The following is a 15181-nucleotide window of genomic DNA, read 5'->3' as shown; positions in this document are numbered from 1 at the left end:
TGTACATGGCCCAGTAAGATGAATCTTGAATCTCCACCGAGGTATCAGCGACAACACGAACACCTAGTTGCTTTTTTGGCACAAAAGCTTCCTCTGTGTTTGTTTGTTTACCTGTTCGTCGTCTTGTAGCGAGACCTTACGGCGACTGAGTGGGACCGACGCGCCGCAGTTTCCTCCTGATTAGCGTTACCATGGAGAGCGTTGCTATGTGACGCTTGTTTATATCCAGGAAGACGCTGGTCAGCCCGAGCCTGAAGAAGGAGGAGAGACATGGACGATAACTTTCACCTCGGGAATGCTGGGACGGTAAAAAATGTGAGTGACTTGCTTGAAATGCGGAGGGTGCACTTAGGCGACAGGGCAGGCGTAACGCTGACTTTATTGCGCAGTTAGTGGAGCTGGGACCACATTGTAACGATGCAGCTAGGCTAGTCCTAGCCTCATAGCTATCAGTTAAGCTCATGTAAACCTCAGCATAAACCACTCAGGAAGTTGGATAGCTCTTCAAACACAACGTTTCCACCGAAAACACCTTAGTATTTGTCAATGTTGAGCAACAACGACAGGAAACCTCGTCTCTGGGTGCCCAGCTAGCGGTAACCAGACGATTAGCTCTGCTAGCCGACACTTCCCGACATGCACCGCTCAGTGTTATTATGGTGATGATGTTTCTTCCGTTTGGCTTTCTATATACATGCCTTTAACTCTCTGTTTCTCTGTGATTATTACTCTTTCGAAAACGTTTATAATCTGGCATCACTACCTTAATTCAACTACCACCACAACTCATCCCTATAAAAGGCAGTTTTCTTATCTTTGAACCCAGTGTAGGGAATACTGCAGCTGGTTAGGATGCTTGGGGTAAACTTTATCTCCCTGTTTGCTGGTAATCACTTAAACATATTTGAATTACACACAAGTATTGCAGTGCTATTTATGATTTTGTTGTTGAACGGACTCACACATTGCTTGATACTGTAGTCATTTATACATTCAGATTTGACCCTCGGCTCCTCACCTACATGTACTACTAGGCTATATGCAGTCTATCTCTAATCTGAATAGGCATTGTTAAGACAGAGGTGTAGATTTGCGTTCACTTTTCTCTCCTTGGTCATTATAAAATGCACTGTCCCACTGATCTCATGTTACCATCAACAGACACATACTGTAGGCTTTTTTTTTTAATTGAATCATACAAATGATTTCCCCTCCATATCCCATTGTTTGGTAAAACCTCATTTAAATAATTCATCACACATTTTGGAAGTAGCAATTTGCAAAGTTGTGGCTCCATTCTTCAAGGAAATTTCTACAAATGATGCTCATTTGTTGAATACCTAAATCTGGATCTGCACAATGTGAATTCAAAGAAGTAAAAATTGTAGGCTATATTATCACGAAGAAAAGGCCTACATAGTTTCACACCTGGACATTTTGTACAACTGGACAATCCTGCCCTGCACAATTTAAGCAAAATGTATTTTCCATTTTAAAAAATCTTCCCCTTTCCCAGGTTGCAAAATCTGGACGAAGGGCTCGCCTCGCAGCAGATCAATCTTCATTTGAGGATTCTCGCTACGTAAGGAAGTCCTCCACCTCTGCATCAATGGGAGAAGTATGTATCATCATGTTCCAAAAGACAGTTGCATGTTATTATTTCACCTCACAATAAGCGTCATCAATAAGCATTTTGGTTTTGTCTCATATATAAATCAAAGGATGAAGATGAGGTAGGTAGCATGAAAAGAAAAACAGTGACTTTGCATGGCTTCTGTTGCTACTGCTCCAGGCATCAACTTTATACCATTTACGTAGTTTTAGATTCATTAACACTTTACATGTATTTGTTAACATTTACCATCATTTTGAGCTTCATTTCAGGTGTTTAGATTTAATATCTAGACTTACTGAGATTCTCCACTTATCACATTATCACACACACATTGACACCCACTTGACACACATGGTATAAAGTTTAATGGAGTGCTTATTTTTGCAGAGATGTTTGAGTTGCCATTTTCCTACTTCAGCGGGTTTTAAACTGTACACAGAGCATTCAGAGTAGCACCTCAAGCTTCAGTTATTGTCTTGTGTGTATTGGATCTCTTGTGCCTGCATGAAGTGTTTTCAAGTGTTAGCCTACTTCATACAAGCTTGTAAAACCCTTTTTCGACCTAAGTGTCACACAATATTGTAATTGTACCCATGTAAATTGACTAATTTGAAAACAAGCAGATTATATCATAAACACCCTGATGGCTCTACCACCAGTGTCCATAAATTATCATTTTAATACTGTCTTTTACATCAACTGCTCAAAGCTGTCCTATAATGTCGTCATATAGTTTCTGTAGTTATCCCTGGCTGTTGAAACATGTTGGATGTAAAGATGCTAAGGATAGACTAAATTGATTTATGGACCAGCTATATGTCACAGCAGTCAGATCAGAAGTGACAGTTGAAACAAATAATAACAAATAATTTCACCCCACTATCACTGGCATTTATGGAATCAGTCACATCTCCTGGATTGGCACACTGTAAACCAGCCAACATTCCCAAAGCAGAAATATTTCAGAAATGCTCTTGCTTTAGGGTAATCTTCCCAAATTAGGCCAACTTCCCTAATGTATGAACCAGTATTCTCGCGCCCTCTCTGACCTGCTGTGCACATGCAATACATTTTTCCAGAGTGTCGTGCGACTGGGTGGGTTTATTTGCAGTCTTCGTTTATCAACCCTGGCCTCTTCTGCCTAAAATACCCAACTGATTGGTCACATTCCTGACATCCTTTTAAACAAAGACTCAATTGCTTTTATGGGCTCATAGGGTTTGGCCACCACAAGTTCCTTGCCCTGGAGACCATCAGGGAATCCTAAATTAGAAACCACGAGGGTTAAGCTAATTGCCTTGACAGCCATAACTATTTTACTACAACTGTGAGGTTCATATTTGGTCATGCAGAATTGGAGGCAGAGATTTGTTTTGTTTCTCAGGACACTTATCGTCCTCTCCATTTTTGTTGAGTGAAATAACTGTCAGATATATTTATTACACTTGAAGACACTTGACCTTATTATCTTGTCCCTCATGAAAAACTGGTCATTGTCAGAAATACCAAGCATTAAAAACTAGAGGGATTTTTTGCATTGTTGTCATTATTATAATCTTTTCTAAGTCTTAATAAAGAGACAGTTACTAATTACACAAATTGGAGTGAGCTTGTTCAGCCTCAGCTCCCTCGATTAATGGCACTATACAGCAGAGCAGAGCGGCTCCCCCTCCCTCTGCCCTGCTTAATGATGACATTCAGATTTATAAATGGCTTTGGTGAAGGAACCAGCCATGAAAGATTATTTCTTCTTTCATCACGAAGGAAAGAAATTCTTCACGAGCACTTTGTTCTCTACAGACCCTATTTAGTAATGAGAAATGTTGTGCATTTTTCCTTTTTTCTTTCGTCTAATTCATTTGTCTAGTGCCCACCCTCCTGCACTCTTAGGAATTCATTCATTCAAGTGCTGGTCTCAGGGTCCCGGTCTCAGGATTGAGATGCATACTGAGCTTACTATTTTCAGAATCAAAGAATGAGAGGGAGAAGGTCATTTTTTCCTGTGAATCTATTTTAGGGTCAGACCTACAGGCCCCAGCCGTTCCCACACTCTGCTCCATATGTTTTGGTACTGGAAATGGACAGTATTGAAAACTATAATAAACAAAACAATGGGGTGCGTAGAGAAGACTCTGCGCTCCACATGCCGAGCATATTGTTTATTGTACAGGAGCCTTTTAGCTTTAAGCTTAAATTTTGGACTTGAAAATTGAAAAATAACTTTTCTTTAGAAATTTTTTTTAGCAGACATTTAAACTTTTACACGGATGCTAAGCTTTGTGGTCTGCTTTTCCTGTAGAGATCTTGCTTTTCTGTTGTAGACAAGAGAGCCCTCTACTGGCAGTTGTCAAACTTAAATAAGACTTTTCTATTACATGTTTCTTGTTTATAAATGCATTTTAACCTTAATACTGTAAGACACCAAATACAGTCTATTGATCACTATGTCAAATAAATATTGCTAAGGCGAGGTTCAGATGTTTATAGTCTCATGCTTTATTTTCTAGATTAAGGTCAAATCACTGTTAAGATAAGATAACTTTATTGTTGTCATTGTCTAATAAACAAAATTTAGTCCATGGTACTCCCATCCTAAGCAGCACATAGCGGTAAATCAAGAAGAATTAGAAAGAAGAAATGAATAGATAAAATAGAATAAGACAGATAATAATGCACAGTAGGTAAGTGATGTGCTTCCAAATATGAATGAATAAAGAAGAAGAAAGCTAAACTGTTTACTATTAAAAATTCTCTCTCCTTCCAGCACCCTCCCCCTAAACCGGCCCGGCGGCAGGGCGGCTGGGCAGAAGAAAGCTCTGGGTCTGGGTCTGCCAAGTACGTATCTTCACCTTTCCCCCCCAATCCCCCGTGCCTGAACTGAAAGCACGGACCTGGAGCTGTGGTCTTGGGTTATGTGTTATTAATGAACTCTCATGCTGTTGAATGAGCTTATTTATCAGTGCATATTTGGCACTCAGGCAGTGAATCAACAAGGTTAGAGGGAGCCTGTCCGAGCAGGCAACTCTCCATTCGTCTTCATCTGTGAGCAAGGCGGTAATTGACATGGTTAATGCATCAGCCACAGGAGGGCACTGTTAGTCAGCTAGCCACTTCATCACAGGGGTTCAAGCCACTTAATCACCCCTTACCACTGCAGTCTGCTCTTTACATGGGGAGCACAACATGGAGAATTCATGAAATATTTGGAACAGATGGAGGCTGCTTACCAAAAGCTTTGGGCTACATCTAACAAATCCAATTGTAAATACTGCACATGACTAACTGAACATTAGACTTTTTATTATACTGTAGAACTACCTCTCTCGTTCTTTTGTCTCCCTTCACTTGCCACCCTGCTTCTTTTCTTCAGTCTCGGTGGAGGTGAGAGCACAGAAGATGCATTGAAGTGAACAGGCTCAGTCAATTGTGCTTATTTGCGTAGTTTACTGCACCGTTAGTGCAAGCAGGGAAAACAGCAAACTCAATAGATCTTTCCTTTCTCACAGAAGGTCAGCGTGTCGCTTCTCTGCCTTTACGTAACCCAGCTTGATACCCAGTCTCAAAGCGATTGAAATACAGGAGGTGTGAAAGGGGTTTGCACGTGCATTGATCCTCTCTGAAACAAAGTAAGTAATGGTCCCCCCTGGAACCAGCAAGGACTTTTCCCTTCAATGTCACCCCTCATGCTCAATCACCGCCGTCCTCCTCCCACTAATCCCAGCGCAGAAATCCCGGGATTTGTCGATCTATCACTTCTAATTGACACTAAATGATCTGTCAGTTTATTGATGAACCTTTGAAACCAGGTTGTCACAATATATTTTATCCCTAACAACTTTTTCTAGACAGTTTTACCATGTCTATCGCTTTGCCTTACATGAGTCTTAATCAAGGGGCCTGTAATGTGTCTTAAGTGTCGCCACCCCCGCCCCCCAGACAGGACACAGTCCAAGGGCAGGCAGGTAGGCTCCCTCAGCTCCTCTTTGCCCTGCCTGGTTGGACTCCAGTACCTTCAGGGCTGCTGGGCTGGGATCAGACAGCATGTACAGTGTAAGACAGACAAAGCAGGAGTGAAGATAATTGGCTGAGAATTTGTTAGCTAATTTTTAGTTTTCATCACTTGCTCCCTTAGTTTTTTGTCTGGCCTCAAAAAGGTGAATTAAGAAGGTTTTACTTATTCCAGTTCACTTGTTCAGCACAGTACGTTATAATTTGAATGCTAGTTTATATTAATGGACGGTGAGGTGTGGTTTAAAAGATTTATATATGATGTACTCAAATGTCCTTCTTTACATAACAGAATTAGGTTTATGCAGCAGCATTCATGTGTTTTATGTGGTGAGGATTGAACTTGGATTGAAATGCAGTTTGTTCTCACTGTCAGCTCGCGGCAGTTTTGTTTATGAAGCTCAAAATCACAAACGTTACAATCTCTACAGCATACAAAATCTTCAGCCCTTACAGTAAGTGCTTAAACAAACAAAAAGCCTTCATATAGAATTTGAAAAAAATAAAGTGAGATAAATTATCTTGTGGATGTATGATACCTGTGATGTAAGAGCTATAATTTATTTTCCATCAATGTCACTGTGTTCGGGGCCACTAAAAATGGGATACCAACAGTGGGGCTGATTTATTGTAATAAGCACTGTGTTGTGTTTAGATTTGTGTAGATATACTGTAATAGCACTGAATGTATTACCTTTAAAACCAGGAGGGGGCACTACTCAACTAGGAAATGTACAAAGAGTATTATTAAGTGTCATGAAAAAGCACACATTTTAGTCAACTAATCAAAACATACCACACAAATAAGACTTAACGCCGCATTGATTTATTTCTTATTGATGATTGATATGTTTAAATTCTTATGGTTAAATCTTAAAAATAATAATAGTGTGGCAACAATTTGCTTTTCCTGGGTGTCAAGACTGATCTTAAAACAGACTGTGTGCTAAAAATACCGGGGTGAGGTGGAGAAGTGTCAAAATACAGTATTTTGGTGTCTGGCGTCCTCTGTTCAAGCTGAGCTGTGTAAATGGAGAAAAGTCTGAAAATAGCCGTCGGATCCAGCAGGAGATAAGGCCGAGAAAACAGAGAGGAGAGAAGACCCAACCGTTTCAGACCACGCTGTGTCTGATGTAGCAGACTTACTATCTTTAAATACAGATGAAGAAGATGTGCAGTTGCTATCTAGAGGTTTTAGATGGAAGGAAACGTGTGATTAATTAAATTAATTTTCTTCTGATACACAGATCTTCAAGAAGACATGCAGCTGAGGACCTGGAAGAGTAAGTCAACTCAGACACCTCACCCACATTTGAGAGTCGCTGATTGAATTCAGTTACAGCTACATTTTTGTGTGTGTAAATAAAAACAGGTCAGTTTTCATGTTTTGGTTCCTTTGTAATAAAGTGGAAATGGCGCTGTACTTTCAGATTGTCCTTCGTTGCAGCTAATCCCTGCGTTCCAAGAACAATCACTTAACATGATTAAAAAACAGCGTGACTGAGTTGTCATCACTTTTATTGCTGTAAGGAGCCAAGTTTTCCTGTTATTCTAGTTTTTTACCCCCCTACCCTTCCTCACATCATTCTGTGACTAGAATAGACATCACCATGAGGAGAGGCAGGTAGAGGACGTAGTCGTGCATGTTTTACTCATCATCGCAGTCGGAGCCCAGCGCCTCAACGGCTGTAGTCAGGCAGAGGCTTTGTGTGAAACTAAAGGTGTTACCCTGCTGAAAAATCCCCTCTGTTGTGCTTCTGTCACAACTGTCTTGTCTTAGTAAGACTTATTCAGATTGCTGCTCCAGCTGGGCTTGTTTTTGTTTTTGTTTTAATTCCTAGAGGTGATCTTGTACAGGGCATTCAGGCTGGTCACCCAGACAGCACAACAGAGTCTCATAGCGCCATCAGTGCCTTTTGGCAGAGGCCACTGCTCTGTAGTCCAGTCAGACTGTAGCATACTGAGCAAACATCCTGTCTGCCATGAGAGAAAGACAAGACAAAAAAACCCAAAAGACAGGCCTGTTATCAAAGAAAAGTAACCCAGGAGCCAAGTCACCCACTCCCTGTGATGACCTCACCATAGGGCTTCGTTTTTGTAAGCATTAAATAATTCATACTCTCCCACTTCCTGTTTCTACAGCCGCCGCCTTCGACCACAAACTCCCCAGGGATCAGATGATGAAGGAGGTAAGAGCACCCTTGCAATACCCCACTCTGTGTCTCTCCTCACAGGTAAAGAGGAGCCCTCCAGTGCCTCCACGGCACATTCATCCTCTGGAAGTAGAGCAGATAAGCAGGCAGTCAGATCATTCTTATGCATATTTCTCTTTGGATCCAGCATGGATTCATGTGTTAGAACTCTGCCTTTGACCACTGGGCGTGTGACATTGTATAAGCGCGGCCCCTTTGATGAAAATGACACGTGCATATGCTCATTAAATAAGGTTAGATTCATAGTTGATGGAGAATGCTGTGACAGGATTTAAGTGTTTCCCTCACCACCCAGAGCAACACAGTTAGTCACACACGTGCACACACAGAGTGTCAGGCAGATGCTGATGAATACAGATCTAGTGGTTACATTACTGCTTTGACTGAGTCACCTGAGGGCCCAACTCTGCACACCACAACACAGTCAGGACTGGTGGGGGGTTTCAACAAAGGATAATTGTTCTATTTTGCAGCTTGAAAACAGGTAATTGCCTCAGGATCGACAGGTTAACAGCGTTATGAGAGCGCCCAACTGAAATTCATTGTAGAAAATAAACCTCCTTAAGTCCTTCTTCTTAAGAAATTCTCAATGATTTATGAACAAATACCATTTATTTTGAATACAAAAAAGGTTTGGTTGGCTTGTTGTTTCTGTTTATTGTAAAAATGCCCAGCATCACTTTTTTTTTTTTTTTCTTTTTTAAAGTTCAGAATATTGTAATACATGCAACACAGGCTTACCACGAAAAATAATTTCTACATCTCAAGACATCAATATCAGTATAATTACTAATTATTAATATTTGAAAAAATAGATTTTTTTCATCCTGTCAAATGGCTTTTTAAAATCGTTCTATTATTGTATGTTTCACCCTTGATGTTGTATTGTATACTGTATTTATAAGCACTTACGAAACTTGTTGCTACATGGTGTCAAAAGTGGGAAACTTATTACAAATGTCTTACAAAACTGAAAATGATAAATAAGAACGACTTGTAGACACAAACTTCAGGGCTTAACGCACTACAGAGTATATGTATTCATACACACACACACACACACACACACACACACACACACACACACACACACACACACACACACACACACACACACACACACACACACACACACACACACACACACACACACACACACACACACACACACACACATAATGTTATATTGTCGGCACACTGGCCATTTTAGCCAGTGAGCTGACAATATGAAGAGTTGAGAGGTTTGGTTCTCTTGCAGTTAATGCCGCCGGAAAGATTATTACTCTGTGGAGGGAGACCTCTTAATACAGAGCCGGAGGCAGGGGCATTGGAAATTACAGTGCTGAGGGTTAGTGAGATAGCCCCTGCGATCTTGATTATGTCCTCTACCCTTATCCCTTATGTCCACTGGCTACAAGCACAGAGGGAGAAAGAGAGAGAGAAGGCTAGCTCAGTCCCTTTCTCCCATCTCCCCATCAGCTGCCCCCACAGCCTCCTACTGGTCACTTAAAATAGCACCAGTATCGCAAAAACACACTCAGGTGTTTCATGTCTCAGTGTCTTGCTCTCAGTCGGGCGATGTGTCGAATATTGTCCCATAAGCCATTTCAAATGGATTCTGTGCCTAGGTAATCATTTGACTGGACCCATGCGTAGCGATGTGGAGAGACGTCCTGTTCTCCAAAGTCGCTGACCGGCGTGTGCCTGCCGGGAGTGTGTCTACATTCACAGCAAATTATCCCCTTTTGATATTTACATGCTTCAGCGAGGAAGCCGGACACGACCGTGTAATAAGGATACGCGCGGCCCCGCTCACTGCCAAACAAAAGCCACATTGATACACGTCCAGCCGAGGGAAGGAAGTCGGAGCAGGTGATGTGTGCCGTGCTGAGGAGAGACATCTCCTCCTGATGGAGTTGCCCTCTGCATCAGATGAAAACACTGGCTTGTTTGCAGCTGCTTTGACGCCCTGCTTGACCTCCAGTAATAGGTTGAATTTAAAGCTCATTTAAAAATGTTGTTCTTTTTTTCCCCACTTAATAATGGACTTTGCATATAGACAGCATATGCCTCTCTGCGTCACATTGAACCCTCATGGAGTGTGTTAACAGTGCATTAGTGGCTGAAATGAAAAAGGGCTCGTGTGGACAGAAAGACAATCCAGGAAGCTGTTTGCAAAGAGTTGGACAGCAAGGCTTTTTGATGTCATTGCACTAAGACCATTAAATTTGATTGGGGGTCCAGGGGGGACGGATTCTGCTGAACGCTGTGCTTTGTAAATGAGAGGACAAAGTGTCACCGGGGCCTCATGAATATGAAATACCCGCGCCTGCATTTATTTGGATATCAGAAACACAGATGAATCTTGTCAGCAGCTAAACGAGCGTGGCATTTTTAATTTGGTTTAATTAAAAAAGAGAAAGAAATAAGTTATCAACAGAGGGTGAGGTTTTGTTATCAGTGGAAAGTTGATGGGTTAGGTTTTGACCAAGTGGTCGTCAGAATTCCTCCTCTGTCTGAGAAATATGTTCAGAATCAAAATAATTTCTCGCCACTCCACCTGCTCTGTAACTTTTATGGAGCACAGAAATATACTGTACCATCAATGATCGATATTTTTCCCCAACTCCACTTTATTTTCAGGAGTTATTTTGACGGAATGGTGACATAGATGCCAAGATATTTCCACACATCAGATGCAGACTTCCATCTCTTCACCTCTATTTAGCTCCTCTATTGACTTTCCCCTCAGGGTGCAGTACTGTGGTTAGAGATTACTGACAACCCTCTTCATGCAGTCCAGTTCTCTTTTTCTCTCCCTATCTGTCTGTTCCTCCCTCTTTGCTTCCTCTCCCCCTCGCTCTGTCTGTGTCACTGTGTCAACACTCAGGTGTGGAGCTAATAAGGATGTGCAGCCTGCTGCCTCCTCAGAAAATATAGTACACGAAAGATACATCTCAAAGTTAACACTGTTTCTGTACAAGTACACTGTTGTGGAAATTTCCTTTAACTTGTGTGAGAGAAAATAATAAGTCCAGCAAAATGAGGTTTCACTTTAAGTACTTGTGGACTGTCATACACACTAAAGTCTGTACGAGAAACTGCACACTGAGATTTGGTTACATCAGGTTACATAGGCACAAGAGCGAGAAGGAGCCACGTCCAATAACATTATTGCATTCTTGCAGAATAAGTTTGCATAGTACAAGTTTGCACTTAGCGCTTTTGACATATCATCGGGCTATTATAAGGTTAACTCGTATTATATGAAAAGGCAGGAAGAGAGTGGTTGTCTCTAACTGAAGGTCAGCATGTTGACATCTGGTTGACATCTCACCATGGTTTTGGATATGGAGACAACTGCTTTACGCGTAATCATCACAAAATAACAGGAACCAAGACGGACACCTGCATATTGCCCTGCATACAGCAGAAAAGTGCAACTTCCACTTTCTTTGAAGTTCACTTAAAGTTCATGAGCATACATCTTCAAAGTTCAATCAAGGGTCATAAACATAAAAATTTCCATTACAACACTTGTGAAGTGTGCAAAGCTTTTGGCATCTGTCTTTATTACAAAAAATGTAGATTGTTCAATTCAGTTCCAGTTTCAGTTGTATTGTCAGATGCAGGTTAACACAGGTTCAAACGGTGCAGTGAAACAACAAATCAGCTCAGCAATAAGAGCACTAGTCATATGAAATATAGTACAGGATTAAGAAAAAATATAAAGATGAGGTGAATAGTGGTATAGCTCATGGTTGATTGCATTTTTGCGTAAGAAGTGCAGTAAACAGTGCAGACAAGCAGGTAAGCAAATATGTAATGTAGAATATTTAGATGTATGAGGAGAAGCCTGATGGTAAAAACTGTCTTCAGGTCTGCTGGTTCATGCAGCCGTGCTCCTGTATCATCTAGTGGTTTGTGCGCTCGCTGACTGGTCCTTAATGATGCTGTGCGCCATCTGCAGGCACCGCTGGATGAAGATATCCTGAATGGTCTGAAGTCTGTTGTTGTAGTTACTTATGGGATGGTGATGCTGCCCATCAGCAGCACCTGTAGAGGTTCATGACGATGCTGCCGTGTACTTCCTCAGTCTCCTCGGGAAACAAGAGCTACGGGTGAACTTTCTTCACCGCGGTGTCGTTTTGTTGTGACCAAGACACGTTTACACGAGGTTTCAAGAAGCTGAAGCTGCAGACTGCCTTTGTCTCCTGCAGTCCACCATCATCTCTTAAGCTTTACTGACATTGACAGACGTTATAACATTGACTCAATTTTTGGCAAAACAGTTGATTTTTGTGCCCTACATTTTTCTCAAGTTATACACTCCCCTTTGATAATAAATGTAAAGCACGAAATCTTTGAACACATTTCAGTCAGTCCCTTTATTCATTATTAACCACTTATCTTATTTCCAACCAATTCTTCTAATCCTTTATTATACCTCTCTTATTTCCCTGCTTCAACAAATGTCCATCTGAAAAATGCTGTGAAAGTTTGCCCTGTCCTTCTTGGGAGTGGAGCCATCCTCTGTCCTGTTGCGTTTTGCCAATTAAAGTGGGTTCCCACTGTTTGAGCAGCGGGCTGGCGGCTCCTGGCACCGCAGCCCCTGCCAGGCCGCACTGTGACTTCCGACCCCACACAGATGGGCCCGCAAGCAAATACTCTTGCACATGGCTGGATGCCGCCCCAGTCGGAGTGGCAGAGTGGACATGGAGGTCGGCCTACCGGCCACTGCAGGTCCTGGGGGTGGGTGGCGCTGACAGGGCCCAAATGCTAAGGTAGCAGGGGGTGCTTTCTGGGGAGCCCCTGGCCAGCGGCCCTCTCACAGCAGGAAGAGCTGCCGCCTCGCCTCCTGAATATTCATGGCCGCATGGCTATTGTGACAGGGCAGCTCTTATGAGAATGTAGCAAGAGAGAGGGAGGGGAGAGAAGTGCCACACAGACGTACGCATCTCACATAAACACACTCTCACAGAAATGCACGGTTTTTGAAGCCGTACACAGGGGACTGACTGCATTTCTTTATAAATGATTCTGTCATCTGGCGACTGATGAGACTTTCCCACAGTTGGACACAATTTAAAATGTAAACAGATCTGTTAAATGCAGTCTGTGCTTTTGCTTTTCAGACATCCCAGTGATTCCAGATCTTGATGAAGTGCAGGAAGAAGACCTCACCATGCAAATTGCGGTTCCTCCGAGGTAGTGTACACCTTTTAGACTCATGAGCTAAAGTTGGTCCTTAACGCTCAGGATTCATACAACAGCCTGTTCCCCAGACCCATGTATGACAGGTAACCTCTGTCCGTGCACAGGACACGACATCACTCGCCTGCTCCGGTGACTTTGATGGTTACCTGTCCTCCACTCGTGCCGTTGTAGAGTGTCTTGCTTTATCGGCTGAAATTGTGAAATAACAGTTGGGTATGATTTATGCAACTCTGTTACCAGGGTCCTTACTAACTGGGCCCTTTGATTTACAGGGCAGTGAGAGACACGCCGACATGTGTCGAATATGTAGCAAGGCTATGACAGCGGTGGAGGTTATTAGGCTGGGGCTTGCTCTCTGTGCGAGATAATATCCACATTGAACTCATTGCGGGGGCAATGTAGCGTGTAATGTGCAGTAAGTAGGACTGGCATGCACTGCTAGGCCCCGGCCACTTTGAGAGCCCCCCCCCCACTTAATTCCAACCCACAGATAAGCAGCTGGGTTTCAATTTGAAGCGTTTACCACTTGGCAACCATCTCCTGCTCTCTGTGGTCTTTGCTTGAAGTCTTGGAGCCTCATTGTGCACAAACTCCAAACTTCTTCAAAGCTACTTCTCAGTCATGGTTTTTCCGGTAAGGTAAAAACTTCTGCAGTCAGGATGCTGTGTTGTACAAGTCTATGTCTGCGTCTGACTCTCCGTCGCCCTGTTAGCGTCCAGGTGAACCGGGTAATGACCTACAGAGATCTGGACAACGATCTGAAGTATTACTCTGCCTTTCAGACCCTAGTAAGTCAAGAACATTTATTTTTAGATTTGTTTGATATTCTCATGTCTCGGCTCGTTCACTGTTTAATTTTTGCAACTAGCATCACCTCTGTTTGTGCAAGCTAAGTGAATTTTGCTGCTCTCCTTCTTTAGGACGGAGAGATCGACTTGAAGCTCCTCACCAAGGTTTTAGCACCAGAGCAGGAGGTGAAGGAGGTGAGTGAGTTTTTAGTAAATATAGCTTGTGAGCTTCCAGCGAAGGCCTGTCCAGCTGTTTCTAGAGCACCAGGGGAGGTTGCCACTCTGTCTCCCAGGTAATCAAGATTTATGATGTGTACATTAACACCCTCTGCTCTCCTTCCCCCATTCTCCTCTCTTTGCTCCCTCTGCTCCCCATGCTCCCTTTCTTTGTATGTCACCCTCTGCCTCTCTAATTCTTCTTTTCTCCCTCTCTTTTGTCTCTCTTTTGCTCTGCAGGATGATGTGAGCTGGGACTGGGATCATCTGTTTACAGAGGTGTCCTCAGAGCTGCTGATGGAATGGGATCAAGGAGAGAGTGAGGAGCAGCAGGCCGCGTTGCCTGTAACATGAGGAGGAAGTTTGGACTGAGGCTTTAAATGGCTCCAGTGGGAACTGGGTGAATGGCCATTACACAGCAGGGCCAGTGACTTTGGTTATATTAACTTTAATTACTGTTTGTTATCCAGGATTTATATTCTCTAACGTGTATATACAGCATTTCTTCTATTTTTTAAATAAAGTTTACAAAGCAGTGGACAGTGCAGTGTTGTGTGGCCCTCAATATCTTTGACTTTCAACCTTTTTTATGTTAGTTTTTAACTTAAACAGCCAAAAGGCTATAGAAGTCTGTCTGAAAAGCCCCCTAAAAATAGCTGTCACAAGTAAAAATGCCCTCCCTGTAACTGCCAGCATTATCAACACCCTCATACAAGTCCAAGGTTGATAATCAGCTAAGCTGAAATCCAGTTGATTGTGTTCAAATTAACATTCCTCATTAAAGCCTACAACCTTATTGTTATTGACCGTGCCATTGACTTTATCTTCCAGCTCTTCGATAGGAGCAACCCCTTCTTCACTATTATCTCAAATGCATTGAACAGAGTTCCTATTGACACCTGGGGGATTAGCATACATTATACCTTTTTGCTGGATAAAGAGGAATGGATGTAAGTCTGACAGAAGACAGCTGCTGTTGTCAGGTATCTGGTCTCTAAAGTGAAAAAAACAAATCTTCACAACAGTGTGATAACTAAATGAAGTCTGGAGAGCACAGGCCGCAGGACATTGCATCTTGGATATTGGCCCAAAATTGTATATATTTTATGAATTTCATTATAGAT

The 15181-nt window shown here is 42.4% G+C and overlaps 1 protein-coding gene across 1 annotated transcript; it reads left to right on the top strand.

Annotated features, from left to right (window-relative positions):
• The first annotated feature begins 236 nt into the window (after positions 1-236).
• Positions 237-14473, top strand: ift43 (intraflagellar transport 43 homolog (Chlamydomonas)). Its single transcript, XM_083997877.1, has 9 exons — positions 237-315; positions 1517-1618; positions 4380-4450; positions 6871-6906; positions 7766-7812; positions 12972-13044; positions 13766-13841; positions 13974-14036; positions 14298-14473. The coding sequence occupies exons 1-9, from the start codon at positions 271-273 to the stop codon at positions 14409-14411; spliced, it is 627 nt and encodes a 208-aa protein (XP_083854003.1). The 5' UTR covers positions 237-270; the 3' UTR covers positions 14412-14473.
• Positions 14474-15181: the final 708 nt, after the last annotated feature.

The sequence above is a fragment of the Trachurus trachurus genome (assembly GCF_905171665.1).
Source record: "Trachurus trachurus genome assembly, chromosome: 22".
In the NCBI taxonomy this organism is placed as follows: domain Eukaryota; kingdom Metazoa; phylum Chordata; class Actinopteri; order Carangiformes; family Carangidae; genus Trachurus; species Trachurus trachurus.
Note: the sequence above shows the minus strand (reverse complement) of the source record. Positions and strands in the feature narration are given on the sequence as shown.